Raw genomic sequence first — 18,120 nt, forward strand, 5'->3', positions numbered from 1 at the left:
CCTTTGCTCCTTTGAGATCTTTGCCCTCCTGCCCACTCCTGCCCAGCACAGCACACACTGCGGAGTGAAGTGGAACCCACCACCTTCTGGCTGAGCAGAACAGGAGCAACATCTCCACCTGCCACTGACATGTCCAGCAAAGGGGAGGGGAAGGGACTTGTTGGGATGTTCTGCTGACGCATGGCCTGAAATCAGACCTGCTAACCCTGCTGGTGGCAGAACTGCTTTCATTCTGTGGAGAAGCAGTTTCCTGTGGCTCATCCAAGTGCTCTTGTTTAACCTCACAAGGACTGGCAGTTATCTCCAAGAGCACAGGTCATACAAATAATGAATTCTAGCTAGGAGAAGGTGAGAGAAGAGTTCATCCCTTCACATGTCTCTCCATCAGGATATTTCATTGTGTACTTTTGGCTCTTTATCTGGAACAGCAATTTAAGTCTTATAAAAGCTTGAAGCAACATCCCAACTGAATTAATGTGGCAACAACATAATACTATTACAGAAACCAGATTAACTCCACAAAGAATCCTGTAATTAAATTCTGAGAAAATATTTTTGTATCCTCATACTGTAGAAATGACCCTCAACTTTGTCAAGGGCTTGGTATCACTTCTCTAACTTTCTATGCATTAACTCCGTGCCAAGCATCTGTAGGCCAGACCTTTATTTGTTCCTATAATATGCTTTCCTTCAATTTCCATTAAAAACCACGAGTTTGTAAGAAAAAAAAAAAGAACAAAACACAACAGCAGACTTGAAAGGGAGCCAACAGCTAAGTTAGAAACACAAATCTTGCTATACCTTGGCCAAAAAATCAGTCTGCATTTCTCCTGGATAAACCAAGTAGGAATAAATTTGTACCTGTATATGTTTCACATTCAAGAAGTAGTTACCTAAAGCATTACAAATTGTTGCAAAGCTATGTGACAGAAAAACTAAGAAGACTTCATTTTAACCATTTAAATTGCTCAGCTTCCTTTCAACTACATTTTACAGCTGCATATAATGTATGTAACTATATATATATATATATATATATATATATATATATATATATATACACACTGATATTTAATTGAAGTACTTCCTTTATATGTCAACAGAAGTGCAAAGGAAATTTTTAAGAGGCATAGCAGATGAAACATAAGAAGGATTCTGTTTTTTGGCATAGCCAGAAAACATGTAGAGATGGTAGCCAAAAGGGATTTGGAACTGATACAGTTGCCCATCTAGTTTGGCAAACGCTGACAAGAAGACATTGGTACCTGTCCATTTTAAGTCACTTAGTATTTCCTGTTACAGTAGTAAGAAGCAGAAATTCACTCTCTCCTGGTTTTCTATCCATTCTATTCTATACTCAAAGTGGGAGGGGAAAGAAGAGGACACTTCTAAACATACATAACAATCAGAATATTTTTTTTAATAAATCTCTCATGTGGCACTCAACAAACTATACAGTATAAAACCAAAGCATCTATTGTATACAAAAAAATCAAGACACCCACTTGATCACAAAGATATCTTGAAAATTAACCCTGGAAAACAGTATCTGAATGTAAGATATGACTTATAGATAGAACTGACCTATAATTTTATACCCTTTGTTTCTCCTTTTGTATACAAGAAAAATGGGAACAAGGATGGTCATGGGTGAAGGAAGACAGAAATTGCCATGAAAACTACTTATCTAATTTATTTTATAGTTCTATTTTTCCATGTATAATTGAAATAAATTTGAACCCCCCACACCAACTGTCTTTGGGAACAGAACCACTGTTAAAACTTCCTCTTTGAGCTGGGCTTGCTTTTTGAATAATTCACATAGAATTGCTTCCCTTTATTCACTCATATTTTCTTTACATATCATGGGAAAACTGAGCACTGTGACCCTGGATGTGGAAGGATGTAAAAGGAATCTGTATCCCTCACTTTTTGCTCCAGTACTGAACAACAAGTGATGCAATGCTGACTCACTTTGTTGTTGCTGTAGGCAAGTTAGGCTTGTTAACCACCTGACAAAGTCTCTGGCAGAAATCTGGGACAATAATTATATAAATACAGGATGGTGCCAAAATCAATCAAGAACAGGTACTATAATGGAACTGTTGTCCAAAATACAACTGTTTACTGGTTTCATTTGCTCTTTCATGAAAAAAACACCAAAACTAAAATTACCACACTGAGGACATAAATTGGGCATGCATATACCAGTATGGGTGTAGTTACTCTGATACATGGTGACATCTCCACATTAACTCAGTAATTTTCAAAAGTGCTTTTCTGTAGCTTAGAACTTTGCTGTAGCACTACAAATTAAACAACAGCTGACTAAAACAACAAATGCACACAGAAATTTGTGATGCAAAGAAGGAATACGCTCATGGCTTGCTCTATTTTCTTTTCCTCAACAGATTTTAAGATTATTTTGTGGAAAATATGAAAAATAGTGGTTACAATAATATTTATTTAAGTCATATAAAGTACATAATATTTGCAGAGTACTTTGAAACCATGAATCAAGGATAAAGATCCCAATATTGTAATTTTATTGCCTATATTCCATGGTTGGAACCATGACTTAAAGAAAGGAATGAGCAACTGAAGTAGTTGCTCCTCAGTTCTATTTGTTATTGATTTCCTCCTATGAATATTCATGCATATTCTGACTTTTGTTACCAGCATTTCAGTCTACTTCCAAGTACCTACACTCACATGCGTATGATCTAATCCAAGCTGTACAGCTACTGTGACAAATAAGACAAAATTTACCTGACAAGAGATGTATATCACTGCATAAATTATTAACTGCATAAATACTGTTCAGTCTTTGAAACCAGCTTTCCTAGAAATAGCTAACCAGAAAATAGAAAATTCTGGGCAGTAGCATTACACATACCTATCTGATTTTTTGGAAATGAAAAGGTAGAATAGTTTTCTGACCCCTTCTCACAGCCTAGACCCTTTGTATTAACCTCTATTTATTGTTATCTTTCAAAATTTAGATTCAGTCTGTTTCTGATTTTGTAAATGGAAGAACTATTTCACAGAAAGCTAAAAGGCTGCTTGCTTATTGGTGACCATAAAATCACAACATAGCTTTACATTTAGTTAGAACTTTATATACTATTACATTATTCACAATAATGAGCATGGAGTATATGCAGCATGATTGTTCAAGTTACTATATTTATCCACCATAAAAAACCCTTAGACAAATTCTATCCCACTATTCCAGGGAAGTCAACACCAGAGCCTCTCATAAAGAAAAAATAGAAAAAATACAACAGAGTGTATGAACAATTTAAATTACCCTACTGTCCTTAGTGACTGGATCCCAAACTACTCGAAAGCAGGACCCTCAAGTGCCATTGCTGCTGACATGAAAGTTGTACTTCTTCGTAGCTGACAAATGTTTATAATTTTATTTCCATAAAAGACACCTTCATTCTCACATTATTAAATTTATGGTCATATTTACAGCTTTTATTTTCAGTTCATGGTTATATTGACAATCTTCAATTTAACTTTTGGAGTTCAGAAAACAAATATTTTAGATCTTTTCTGTGGTGCAAACACATGGGACTCAGAATGCATTTAAAACCTTGGCCATGTGTCTGTTTTTAATATGGTCAGCCTCTATGTATGTTGATTTATTGTTTAATTAGGTAGAAAATGAGAAAATACAAGAGAAATGTCATAATAGCAAATACTGGCCAACATAATTTGAAGAAAGAAAGGAAGTCTTCCTTGCATTTTTTCTTGGAATATCCCCAAATCCAGTTATTTAACTCAGGAGTGGGCTCCACTGCGTTGCTCAAGTAGAAAGTGTCTCCCTGCTTGGTGGCTTATGATCATCAACACCTGTCTGCCTTGGGAGCTGTAAAAGCTGCTCTGTTTGCTATGGAAACCTTGAACTGGGAAAAAAAATAAAAATCAAGGCACAAAAAAGTGCTTTCTGAGTCTCTGCACTGGAGGCAAGATTTACGAGTTCCACAACATGTTCAAATGCAGAGACGAAGAAGAAAGACTGAGCCTTCCAAGAGCTCACACTGAACTGTGAATTTCCAGATGCATTTTTTATTTAATTACTTTTGCATTTAAAATTACTCCAGCTTACACAGAAAGGGACTGTGTACAGACGTCTGTGATTTGAGAAGCTATCAAGAGAAAATTTTCTCCTGAAGAGAAAAAATAATTATGAGGTTGATTTAAAAAGAATAAAGCTAAACTATAGTACAGAATAAATCTCTTGCTTGTTGTCAAGATCTCCCCTATACCAAACAGAAATATAATCAAGTTATTTTCAGGAAAACAAATACAGCTAATCATACCTATAGACCTTAAATAACTATATAACACAGAAAGGAATGATTCCATCTATATGATGATTCAAATACACCTCTTGAACTCTAAAACTCCCAAAGTTTTCATGTGTTTAGAGACATAATCAAACTTTAGGGCTCTGAAATATTGCTGAATTGTAACTAAAAATAGTAACTGCCTTGAACCCCAAGTATTCCTCTTATTCTAGTACTTCAAAGTTTTATATAAATTAATGATAATTGAATCTCAGATTTATGGTCTGGTACCTCACTGTCCCCTTAGAGGAGCTATTACCATGGTGATAAGATTGCTTAAATTAAGCTGTCTTTTTCCACAGGACTTGGCTCATTGACAGTGCAGTGAAGGGAGATTTCAGTCCATTCAGCACAGCATTAACCTTTCTGCCAACACTGCTAAATGGGCTACAGGAACAAGAAATTTGATTTGAAAAAGGAAGGAAAAAGCAAATATCTTAAATAGAGATGCACAAAACAGGACTAAAAACTCCACTTTGAAACAAAATCAAAATTAGCTAAATTTTGAGATTTAGATATAAAAACTTAAACATTCTAATGCCTTGGTAATCTATGTCAAAACTTAACTCAAAATAAGTGTGACCAATGGCTTATCCATAAGGGATCTGTAACAGTCTATAAGGAGGACAAGAAAAATGTCAGGTAAAAATCCCTACTTAGCATCTAGGTTTTATTTCTTCTTTGGTGATTTGACCGAAGTGGGAAAATAAATAGCAAACAGCAGGAAAAAAAAAACAAACTAAGAAAGCAAGATATGGAAACAAATACTGAGTTAACTAGAAGGGCATGGAGAAAAATGAAAAACATTCCTTTGAGTTATCAGGTTTTAATACTTCATAAAAAGTAGTAAGTTATGTTCAGATGGGGCTGTCAGAGATAATGACAATGTATTACACTGCAAATCACAAGATTTGAAGCATTACAGCAAAGTATCTATGGAGCCTGAAAAAACAATTATTTTAGTGGAAAGAAAGGGAATAGGCAATAGGTTGAAAGTACTTTATTCTGGGGGAGAGGGAAAAATTCAATTTCTGTAGAAGCCAAATAACATCATCCTAAAAAACAAAATCAGTGTTTCCCAATTTTTTTCTGTGGTATGAGAGATCCTTGAAGTCTTTTTCTGGCAATGTTTAAAAATTATTTCTCTGTGTGACAATGAAATTACTGCAGGTTCATAAGTAATTTTAATTATGGCTATGTTTATTTCTCCCAAACTGTGAGTGCATGCATAGATAGACACTACATTTGCACCTCTGGGCATGTTACAGTGCTGAAGGCTGCAGCACAGTCAGTCACCAGTTTGAACTGCAGGTACAGCTCTTCTCCAGTTCCCTCAGCAGCAGGTGTTCAATAATATGTCCTCAGGAGTTTTAAAGCTGTTCTTAATTCTTATTTTTATTTGGGTTGCTTATAATTAAAATAACTGCTAGAGTTAGGGAACTGGCCTTGGCAACAACACACAGATTTGCGCATGTAACATCTCTAGATGAAGCACAAAAAAATTTTCTGATTTGCCCTTTTCTATAAAAATGTAACCATGTTTTACTGTACAAGAAAATTCCAAACACATACACCACAGTATATGTCTTTACTGCAGCCCTTTGCCATTTAATCTAGGGTTTAAAATTCTAATAATGTAAGAGTACATGTATAATCTGAGTATTGCCAACATTTTCAGAACTAGAGAATTTCCTTTGACATAAGTATAACACATTATCATTATAAGCAGACTCATAAACTTGCTTTGCTTCTGTCTGTCCAGAGTGAATAGGTTTAAAAGACACATGATGAGTTCTAGGGTATCTTTTCCTGTCTGAAAATGCTCTAGTATTCCATGGAATACTAGAATTCCATGGAAGTAGATAAAGCATCAAACACATGTTCTGTTTATGCATTAACAGGAGAGACAGTTGGAAGAAAAGCCGAACATGTGTATTCTAATTTTTTGCCTAGTTGTTATAGTAGGGAATATTTTACTGTCCAAGTCTTCTTTTAGATTGCAAATGTTTCAAATTTAACAAAAAAACCCCAATCTGCTTAGATATATTAAGTATGTAGATAACAGCTAGATTTGACATTAAAAATTTGGCACAGAAACATATAATTGAAATGTTTCTCTTTGTTTTGTAGGATTATTTTTAATGGTCAGCTAAACATTAATGGAGAAGGAAGGCAAGGGAGTCCAGATATTAGGCCACAGTGCCAGTTCAATTCTAGCAGAATCATTCCCTGGTAAAGGATGGAAAAACAAGCTGCAAGCCCTTCATTTTCTCTAAGGCTGTACTGTGCACTGTAGACTTCTGGGAAGTAGTGATCACAAATGCTTCTTATTACAGTGTTCCCCTGCTATAGCACTTGTCTGCACACAAACTGCAGATACATCCTGACAAACAGACTCACAGATTTTCCTTATGGATTAGCCAGCCTTTCAGCCAGCTTTGTGAGAGGCTTTTGGGAGAGACCAGTGGGGGCATGGAATCAGCTGAAACAACCACTTCAGGGTCAGAATGTGGAAAATTTCCAGACTCTGTGAATGGACTAATGTATAGCACAAAGGATGTTTTGCAGTCTGAATTCCTAATTCACTGCACAGCCCTTCATATAATTATTGATATAGCTATAAATCTCTGTATTTGTCCTTTATGAGAAGCATCAAATTTGCAAAAAATAAAAAGAAACCAGAAAATTTAAACTGAACTTCAAAGAAAAATAAATTGTGAAGTATTGTGCCCCAATGAAGTATGACGGAAATGCAGTGAATGGGGATGCAGAGAGACTTAAAAAAAATCTACCTGACTGTCAAATGAAGAGAACCAAAAGTTCATGGGACAGAATACCCAGAGATCACCTTTCTTGCAGGAGAAAGTATAGATAGATTTATAAGCTTGTTACACCAGAAACAGCAAAGATTTCTCTTTATAAAGACTATAAGCAGAAGCTTCTAGCTCCAGAAGGATCAGCTGAACTAAAATGTAGTTTATGTTCACTTTTGTAGAAAAATTTCCATCCTCCTTGATTCTTTTTGAAATTTGTCCTTATGTGGCAAATAAGGAAAGTTTTATTTCAGAATGAATTGGCATATTCTTCAATCCCAGCTTAACAGCAGAACTAAAACTTGACACTTCTGATGCCTAGCAGTCAGGTGTTAAAAGGCCTTTATTAAGATTAATTTTTGGAATAAAACAAAACCAACCTTGCTATAAAAGAACAAAATCTAGGTTTCAGTGATTAGTTGTGATAACTGGGCCTTGGACATATGTGTTAAAAAGCCCCATACATCTCCATACATAATACCTTTTATTTTCTGGATCCTATTCGGTAGATATCAGAAATTTATGTTTCACCAAACAGAACTTTCACAAACTTTTGCACTTTACGTGCTTTAAAATGGCAAAACCCAAAGGAAACCCTAGTTAAAACCTCCTGGTGCTCTGCTGACAATGAAGAGGAAGAAGACTGAAAATCATGATCTTGTTTTAAAAAGCAAGTCGGCAAACACAGCAGCAGTTGAAAGCCATCAAATTAGCTAATACTAATCTGGAAGAGGTGAAAAAAAAGCATATTATAGCCAAAAAGTCAGAGGAGATTGTGCAGAGGTTTGGGCACTGAAATGTAAATTGTCTAAATACAGAATATGTTTGCTCTCAACTGTTTTTTGGAGTAGATTATTTGTGTAAATTGTGAATGATCCTGAATTTGAACCCTCCCTTCCCCAGTTCCCAGATGTAAGTCTTGCCATGCCCCAATACCTGTCTCAGTATTGTTTTTCCTTTGTCAAAAGATGATCAAATTATAATCTTTGGCTATATATGCATAAAGTATTTAAATATGCATTGATGAAAATATTATTTTAGTATTGTTTCTGGTCTTTTCTTATCCACAGGAAAGCTACACCCTGACTAGATGTTCTCCAAAAGTCCCTTCAAACCCCAACCATTCCTGACTCTGTGTGACTCCAGAAGCGTCAAAGTACACTGATTAAACCAAAATTCTATTTGCTGGTTACAAAATGGTCCTGGGAGAATGTGGGAGGGCAAGACAAACACGCAAGCACAAATCCTGACTGCACGCAACCATGAAATGCCACTGTAACCTACACACATTAAAGGAATCACTATCTTCCAAAACTTTGTGCAATGTGCCTTTTTTTTTGAGTATTATTGATCTAGATGAATCAAGAAATAAGGCCTCATTTGGCTACTCGAGATGGCCTCAAAACAAAACACACCGGCATGTCCTGAAAAACAGATTTGCAAGCTCCCATCACCAGCTTATGTCAATGTCAGGCCTCCTCTCCGTCGTGTTTCTTTTTCCCTCGGCACGTGGGACGCTCTGTGCACAACCTTGCTCCGTACCTGGTTTCCAGAGGGATGTTGCTGTTCAAGACCCAGCTGTTATGAAGATGCACCGAGTCTTGCGTGCTGGTGGGGGGCGTGGGGGCAGCAGGGCTGGGCTGGCTGCGGGTGGTCATGGATCTCCTCTGCAGGGAGTCGGCCGAGGGCGGCGGCTTCCTGGCACAGGTGCACGCGTGCGGCGGGGGCGGCGGCGGCGGCAGCGGCCTGAAGGTGAACTGGTTATGTGGGCTTCCAGGCATATCTGAAACAACGAGGTAAAGACAACCAAATGCACGGGGGATTATTATTTTAGAAAGATCAAGACTGTCTTTAGATGTTGTTTTGAAGTTAGGGGTTCATTTATGTTCATCTTAATTAAAAAGGGAAAGGGGAGACTAAAGTCTTAAACTGAAGGAAGGTAGATTTACATGAGATATTAGGAAGTGAATCTTTGTTTTAAGGGCGGTGAGGTTCTGGAGCAGGTTGCCCAGAGAAGCTGTGTGTGACCCATGCCTGGAAGAGTTCAAGGCCAGGTTGGACAGGGCTTGGAGCAACCAGGTCTAGTGGAAGATATCCCTGCCCACAACCTGGGGTTGAAACTGGTCCCTTCCAACCCAAACCATTCTGTGATTCTGCAATACAATTATTACTGGGAATAAAGCACTGGGTTTTATAATGTTCTTTACCCTGTTTCTTGTAAATGTTGCTGCAATATCTGAAATAATTTAAAATATAACAGTCTATTGAAACAGAAACTATCAGATACAGACACACCCTACAACCGTGTAATTCAACAACAACAGCAAAACAAAGAAACCAAAAATAATCCAAAAAACAAAAAGAAAAACAGAAGGTGGTATAACATTCACTTAATTTGTCGGGACTTTTTGGGTATGAAGGCAAAGAACATATAAATTGACACTGAATGGCATCACAGATACCAACTGATTACACAAGGTATATTTAAAACATCTGTGAAAGAAATAGTATAAAAATTAGTCTTGCACTTCAATTTGAGAGAGAAAATAACTGATTAAGTCCTACCCCTTAACGAAACTTTTTCATAAAACAATGTTAACACATTTCTGGAGTCTGCTACTGCATTTGTTAAATGAGAGCTGAGAAAAGGTCTCTGAAGCACTAATAATCCAGACAGCCAGAGAAAAGGTTTTATGGCAGCTAAAGGCAGATGAGCTGGCAGGGAGCTTATAGCCACTGGACCAGTCGAAGAAGGAGACCAAGTCAAAGATGTCTGTGGTGGGTACCCAAGGCTCTGCTACAGCCCTAGGAGACCCTCAGGCTGCCCCCCAGTCCCCCAAAGGATGTTGCACCTGAACAGGGCTCTGTCCTGTGCTAACAAATGCTGCCACATGGCTCAAGGTGGCTCAGCCTGAGCCACTGAGCTTCAATACTCCTCCAAACCCAAAAGGACAACAAAGACACAAACATGGTGCAATGGTACTTTCAAGGAACAATAAAACCATGTTTTCTTTACTTCCCCAAATATTCTCCGTACAACCGGATACACAGCTATGGGCAGTAGCGAACACTTTGTAAAGGAGATAGTGGTAAAAATTGCTGCCAGATTGAGTGATCTGACAACTTGTTAACCTGAAGCTCCTCCAGCTACTTCACCTCAGTGTCTAATGCAGCTTTATCCCATTTCTGTATTCACCCTCACTCTCCTTCTTACTTTAGCAGATGTCCAGTTAAATTTGCAGAAATCCAGCTGGATGAACCTGCAAAATTTCCCTGCAAGGAACTGCTGCCATCCATTTACAACACATACTTCCTTTACATTGTGGCATGATGTGTCTTCAAGGCGAACGACGAAATGGTATTCCCACCTTTCCTGGAATGGCTTGTGGAGAAAAAACACCTTTTTCTCTGTGGCAGTCCTAATATACCCCAGCTGGAGAAACAAGGTTGTTTAGTGCTCCACAGAAGCTTTTCAATGCTGTGGTAAGCAAAGCTGTCATGGATTTGGCCCAGGCTTAATCCTTTTAATTTCACTGATCTTTTATCAAGGCAACATTCTTACAGAGGCACTGAGGTTTACGCTGTACTATTCATTTGCATACACCAGAAAAGCATTTCTAAGCATATTAGAGAACTGGAGACCTCAGTAAATTAAATCGCTGGAGTCAACAGTCCAGGGCTCCAAAATAATCTCCTAAGGCACTTTCATATAATAATTAATCTAGGTAAATCCTGTATCCCCCTATTTTAGAACTGAAAGCTACCCAAATTTGGCACATAATATTTGATGTCCAGCATCCTTATGTATTTGATCAATGACATTTCCTTACTTAAGGTATCAATCTTAAATCTACTCTACAGAAAATCTGCAGGATTAATACACAACCTATAATTTGCATGACAAGCCATTTCAATGATTGAGCCACTGTCCTGTTAGAAAATTGGTGAATTTTGCCAGGACACACAGTTAGACTCTACAAGGTACATCAAGAGCTGTGCAGTAAATGCTGAGCAGACAAGGTGACTGCTTCTCTAGGTATTTGGGGAAAAAACCTATATATAATATATATGGCAAGACATCTTTTAGTTCCCTTCTTCCCCTTTTATCTATCCTGTCCCCATCCTGTCAATGACACACAGTTGTGTGACAGGTTAGTTGTGCCATGCAATAGACTGGTTCTGCTTTTGAACCATGAAGTCTCTCTGGCTCATAGGGTACCTTGTATCTCCCAGTGCAATTTATCACAATACATCAACACATCAGATTTCCTAGGGGGATTCCTTTTTAATTATCACACTTGTCACCCTTTCATCTAGCTACTGGCATTACAGAAAACCTCACATTGGAGCCTGATTATTTTGGTGATTTAAACAGTCTTCTTCATCAGACCCTCATTTCAGTGAAGCACTGCAAACTCATTAGGCTGAGAATCAGCCTGAGTTTCCAATTAGTTTTTACAGACTTTCTAATTTGGCAGAGTTGTTTTTATTTTGCCTGAAAATAAGTCCATATCTCATTATTTTTAAAATACAAAAAATATTGCTTGGGTTATAAAGCAGCATTATATCTAAATATGCACACTTAGGATTCTTCAGGACTCTAAATAAACAGCAGACTATGTAAAATAACTTACAGCAAAATCATTTAAATACCTAAAAGGGAACATTATGCAAGATAATTTGTCTAAAGGCAACAAGCTTCCAAAATGTATGCGACTGATAATAGGAATTGGCTTACCTAATGCTATCTCTAACAACTGCTGCTTTTATTTTTAATGGCTGCTAATAATCTCCATATTTTTAAAATTCTTGTACATTAAAACATTTATGTATGATATGCAAATACAGACTTGTTTCATGGTCTTCACTGATGTGGATAGAAATTTCCGTTCATCTAAAAAATGTAGCTATATAACATTATTTCAGCTCAAACTTTACACTTGGAATAATTTGCTTCAAACCAGATTTCCACCTGAGGAGTAACCAAGCCAGAAATTATTCTTTTGGTCTTCATCATTGCCCTTCTTATCTGCATTTAGCTCATCTCTTTAGACAAAAGGGACTGTTTAGAAAATTTGTAAATTTTTTCCCCTGAGAAGTAATTTTTTAAAAATAGTCCTCTCCTTTCAGCAGAGCACATCAGAACTGTGAAATTACCTGAAAAGATCCAGACAACATTTACTCCAACTTGCACATTCCCCATTCACTTCACAAACTCTACCCAAACTTTTTTCCACCTGTTTTTTTGTTTGTTTGTTTGTTTTGTGTTTTTTTGTTTTGTTTTGCTTTTGTTTTTGGTTTTTTTTTTTTAGGGGTTTTGTTTCCATTATTCAATAACAAGAATAACACAGTAAGTGTTACTTTGATTAGTTCTTCTTCTTTGAGGCACTTCACAAACTTCATGCACTCACACCAAGAGAAACTGCAGTAGGAATGGCAGCTGGAAACCAGAAAATCTTGCTTTGAAATTCTGCGAGCTTGAAGGAGTTCTACTTTCTCTCTTTCCTTTGGAATTTGAAGGAAAGAGTTATTTTTCTCTCTTGAATGTTTCTTCTTCTTTGGTTCTGGCTTGTTTTTTTGCACGGCCCACAAACAGCACTGAACACATGCTGCTCCATGGCAATTGTGTAATGGAGCTTGGTATTCCATACTTACAGAGAACAGACCTCAACAGCCCCTCTTCAGCTCATGACTTCTGCTACTACTGCTTTTCCTTTCAGGACATGAAATAACTCAGATCCTGCTTTTTTATAGGCTTCTGCTTGTGAGAAAGTGGGAAGTCAGTTAACTCAGGACATTCCCTGGCTCTGCCATGGTGGTGGAGTGCTGCCATTCTGTTCAAAAGGAATTGGATGGACAGATAAGAATGATGGACAAGAGCAGCATTAATGTAAACCCATTTTCCTTAAGAGTCAGGCTAAAATGCCTTTGTAACCATAAACATATAGCCAAATTTTGCTTTACAGACTGGGAAAAATGAAATAAACAGCTAAATCAACTAGTTAGCACATAATTTAAAATTAGTTTTGAAAATCAGCCAAGCCTTGGCAGAACTATTTTCCTAACATTTCTGAAATATACTTTACTATACTTTTTGGATCCATATAAAAGGGTAATTGAACTGTTTTATCATTTACTGACAAGGCTGCAATAGCTTGTATTGTTATTTGGTAAAATATATCAGAGAGAATATACTAAAACTTAATGAATCATAAAAGGTTTGCATCTAACCTGTAGTGCTTTTGAAATATTTTAATTTTTTCAGTTCCTGAATTTATTATTTCTTGATATGTTTGTGTTTTTTCTTTTTAAGTTTACTGGATGTGTCTCAGGAGAGTGTGAATTAGCTGGCAATCCATTATTTAATGAACAAAATAGCAACATATGTTCAGGGAGTTTAATTCAGTTTATTTAAAAGTTCTGTGGATATACTACAGCTCAGTTACAAACCACTCTGTGATTAGTTTTTAGCCATGCTTAGAAATATAGAATGGTTTGGGCTGGAAAGGACCTTAAAGATCATCTAGTTTCAAGCCCCCTGCTGTAGGCAGGGACACTTTCCACTCTCTCATGTTGCTACAAGCCCCATGCAGCCTGATCTTGGGCACTCTCAGGGATGGGGCAGCCACAGCTTCTCTGGACAGCCTGTGCCAGGGCCTCACCACCTTCATAGGGAAGAACTTCTTCCCAATATCTGATGCAAGTCTGAACTCTGTCAGTTTAAAAACATTCCTCCTACCACTGCATGCCCTTGTCAAAAGTCCCTCTCATGCTCTTATAACCCTTTTATGTACTGGAAAGTTCTGTAAAGTCTCTGTACTCTGCATAGGAGCAGTAAGGACTGCTTATGATGGCAGCACTTCCTTTTCTTAGTGTTTTTACATTAAAAGCTAAACTTGTCCTATAAGACTGAAGCAATTATATTTTATAAACATACTGGACCTCATTCTTGGAAACTCTGCAAAAACATGTTCGCCCAGTTTTGAGCACCAGAGGAAAAAGGAACGATGGGACCATCCCCAGCAGATCTTTCTTTAAAACACTCATGTTTTTACAGAAGTAGATGTTTTACACTTCTTTAACTCTCATTAATACAGTCTCTTGTAGTATAGCACTAAACTTGCCTGAAGTTCCTTAGGGAGTCCATATCTATTTAAGCAGACTAACATGAGCCTGGATGTTCCCATATTTTAATTTACACTTTTGATTAATTTCTAACAAATGCTGTACAACTTGTCTACTAGAAAATCTTCACAAGTCAAATAGTATAAGTGAACTTTATTACCTGCATGTGATATAATGCCTTAAAACCCTTAGCAACAGTGAGCATAAGGAATTTTCATCATCGAGACACCTGCATTTGCCAATAATTTTCCATTATGATTGCATATCAGGACTGTAACACTGCTGAGCTCCATTTCTGGTAGAACTCCCATTAGTGGCATGACAAATGTGCAAAAAATACTAGAAATCTCAGTGTTTTCAAAAATAAATTTTAAGTGTCTCAAAAGGGTCTCTGCAGACAACTATTTCTTGACTCAGCTGTAGAAAGATGTGGGAGAATTTTATCAGGCAAAAGAATGGAGGTTAGAAATCATTAGAGAAGGAAAAGCAGCGATTTCTCTCTAGGGAACTGTCACATGGCCACCTTTTCCAACTGTCTGGATAGGATGCATTTTAATAATATTCTGTCTTTCAGGACTCAAAAATGCTGGCATCTGTTGTCTTTGTACTGTATACTTAACTTGTCAGTTTTCCTTTTCACAATTCTTGAAATAAGACTGATATAGGGTGTGCATGAGGGAGTGTTTCTGCTTTTTCCTGGTGATAGAAATGTTAATACATTCAAACCAAAAGAAGGGCTTCTGGGCCCAAAGCTAGCTCTTCTGTCTCTACAGCTGTACCAGCTGGTACACTGAAGACACTACCTATCCTGACAAACTTTGCCTCATTTTAAAGGCACTTATATATGTATAGCATTAGAGCTGCAACACACTACTCCTCCTTAATTAACTTCATAAATCAGTGTTTTAACTTGGGAGCCTGATTGCTGAAGTAGAATAATTTTGGTCATAAACACTGCACTGTAAAATGTCCCTGTCTGTGTTGCAGTTTGTAACCTGAAACAAGTTTCAGGTTATGGTGCTGTGTACTATGGGTGAGATGCAAGGTTTAAATGTTATCATGCAGGAGCACCTGACAATATAAACATGCTGATGTGTGTTCATATAAAATTAACATTGCCAGAGAGGAACGACGAGCAACAGTTCCTGAGGTGCTTTCATTCTACTGAACTGCCTGAATTACAGCTTTGCTCTATAGTACTTCTTCACATAGCTGTTAAATACTAATGTGCTCCATGTATAATATTTATGTGAAAAACATTCCATTTATGTGAAATGCTCACATTTATGTCAATTAATATGAACAATTTGCAATGAAACTACTACTCGCTCCCTTCCGTGTCCTTCGCTGCAGGTGGTACACCTGTCTGCAATACCCATCCAGCTGAGACAGGACTCCCTCAAACCACTACAGGCTGTGCCAACACAACACAGGCCTCTTGCTGGCTAAGTCAGAGAGGTCAAGGACAAAATGTGAAGGGAGAAGAAAAGCAGCACTCCAGTTCTGATGGAGTCTGAGGGAACAGCCTAAACAAGCAGCTCAGGCTTCCAGTGGTTTGTTTAGCAGATCAAGCAGCTGCTGGTACAATTAACATCACACAGCATTCAAAGGACAGAGTGAAGACTGACGGCTTCCAGCCAACTTAAAGGTGATTATTTTCAGGAGAATGTATAATTCCTGCCAGTACTTAAAAGTGGTGGGTTCAGTCAATATCACGAGTTGTAACTTCTGTCATTGGGAACTCACAGGGGACAGTACAATCACTATTCTAAAACTCTGAACAAAGTTGGAGAGATTATAGCTTACAGAGTAAGCCTATCATCTAGGTTTGCAAAAGACAGGCACTTACAAGTAGCCTGGCAGCAAATTTTGATGACCTTAGAGGTGAACAGATTTTGATTAAAGAGCAGTTTATGATTGGTAAAATAGGTTGCAAGCAGTCATGGCTGTAAAAATTAATGTTTCCGCCGTTATTGATGGTTTTCGGCAGTGATAAATGTTCAAGTTTTGGCCCTTGTGTTATTCAATTCATTAGCTGTGAGGGCTTTCTGAAAGGGATCTATGGGTAATGGAATTAGCAACTATAAATCATATTGAAATACACAGTGTATTCAGCCCAATAGGTCAGTGCAAATATCATGAATACAGACATATTAAACCACTTTGTCACCACCCTGCCTGCCTCTTACCTGCTTTATCTGTTTTCCTGTTATTTTGCAACATTTTCAGGAAAAAAATACTGCTTGAGGCCATGCCCTGTTACAGACCCAATTAACATAAAGCCCTGCAGCATCTGAGCTTGCTGCCCTGTCAGGGTTGAGGGGAAGACTCTTCCCTTTTAGTACTTGCCTCCCTTGGAATGGGACCGTGACACAAATCCCACCAGTTCACCAAAGTACAGAATCCTTTTCAACTTAAAGCCCAGCCATGAGAGACATCACTTTGTTGATTCGTATTTTTACAAACAAAAGGCTATGCTGTGGCTCTACAGAAATATGGTAATATGATAAGCCCTAAGTCATGGTTAAATCTGCCAGTTACATCAGGACCAAACTTCAACCCTGATGGGCCCTGAAATTACTGGAGGCAAGATCCCAAGAATGTCTTGTAGCTATCTGGACTGGGACAGAGCTGGTGCTTTGTTGGCATCACTGCAAACTTCATGTTTACTTCAAGGTGGAAGCACCTGAACTTTCTCACTTCAAGGATGAACCATACTCCAGCTTCTCCCACCTGACAAAATAAACGCTTTTCTCAGGAAACCTATCTGTACTCCAGATTATCCTGTCAAAACCAGACATCCAGAATGTCTCCTGAACATAATTTTGCAGAGCATAATTGGAAATTCTACATCTATTTTTATGATCAATATCATGTACAGATGTAGAAGCTTGAAGCTCTTCCACATCATTTGGGACTTGACTCTACCCACATCTATTTACTTCATTTTTAAGACAAACCTTTTAGTAAAATACTAATTAGGGAATATCAAGAGAAATATAGACTAGTGCCTATGTTCATAAAATTCTGAAGAATATGTTTATAGCTTAAGGAGAAAAAAGAATGTCTCTTTTATTCAATAAAACTGCATTCCTTATGCTTTATTATGGATTTCACCTTGACAATAAAAGGCTTGATATGAACATCTTTACATATATTTACAGTGACTGCTACATAATTAGAGGGAGTATTAAAAAAATAAAAATATCTATGGTTATGAAATAACCTGTGGAGGATGAGAAAAAGCTGTTAAATGCCTCCATAATATGTAAACATACATAGAATATAACTGTGGTTCTATATGCACATCCAGCTCAAATTTGTTAAAATTTGGTAATGGGCACCACGGCAGTGCTGGGGTTGTCTAAATGGCTGTACTCTACAGGAGCAGGGAAGTAGAAGACAGTTTGCTCAAAGTTGGCTGTTCAGGACAAACATCCCTTCCCCTACAAAGTTTAACCAGAATTCACTGAGTGGCACCTGATTATAAATTTGTATCCCCTGTATGGCTCTGTAGAGATGAATTCTAGTATATTCCCTACGTTTTAAGGATATTCTTCTTTGTGTTGTTCCTACAGAGTTGTTCCTACACTTTCCTGCTTGTTATTTTGGATATTAGAGAGAAATCTTTATACAGAGCCAGGCTATCAACCAGGAAAATGAAGGACTTTTGGTGAGACCAGTAATGCTTTTATCTGTCTCTTCCTGAATGGCTGTACCTACATTCCAGCTTGTTAAGAGAATTAGGAATATGATCACCTGCCCTTCCTCAGTCAAGAAGAGGTTTTCATTTTAGTGGAATTTAGTTTTAGCCACAGTTAATA

General features: G+C 37.5%; 1 protein-coding gene across 2 annotated transcripts in view; it reads right to left on the reverse strand.

Annotated features, from left to right (window-relative positions):
- TENM1 (teneurin transmembrane protein 1) overlaps nt 1–18,120 on the reverse strand; it is a 237,586-nt gene that overhangs the window by 144,076 nt on the left and 75,390 nt on the right. For both annotated transcript variants that reach the window (XM_062503122.1, XM_062503121.1), the window contains exon 3: nt 8,714–8,954. In XM_062503122.1, coding sequence (XP_062359106.1) covers nt 8,714–8,954 — 241 coding nt within the window. The remainder of the gene's footprint in view (nt 1–8,713; nt 8,955–18,120) is intronic.

This window comes from Cinclus cinclus, chromosome 15, assembly GCF_963662255.1.
Source record: "Cinclus cinclus chromosome 15, bCinCin1.1, whole genome shotgun sequence".
NCBI classification, from domain to species: domain Eukaryota; kingdom Metazoa; phylum Chordata; class Aves; order Passeriformes; family Cinclidae; genus Cinclus; species Cinclus cinclus.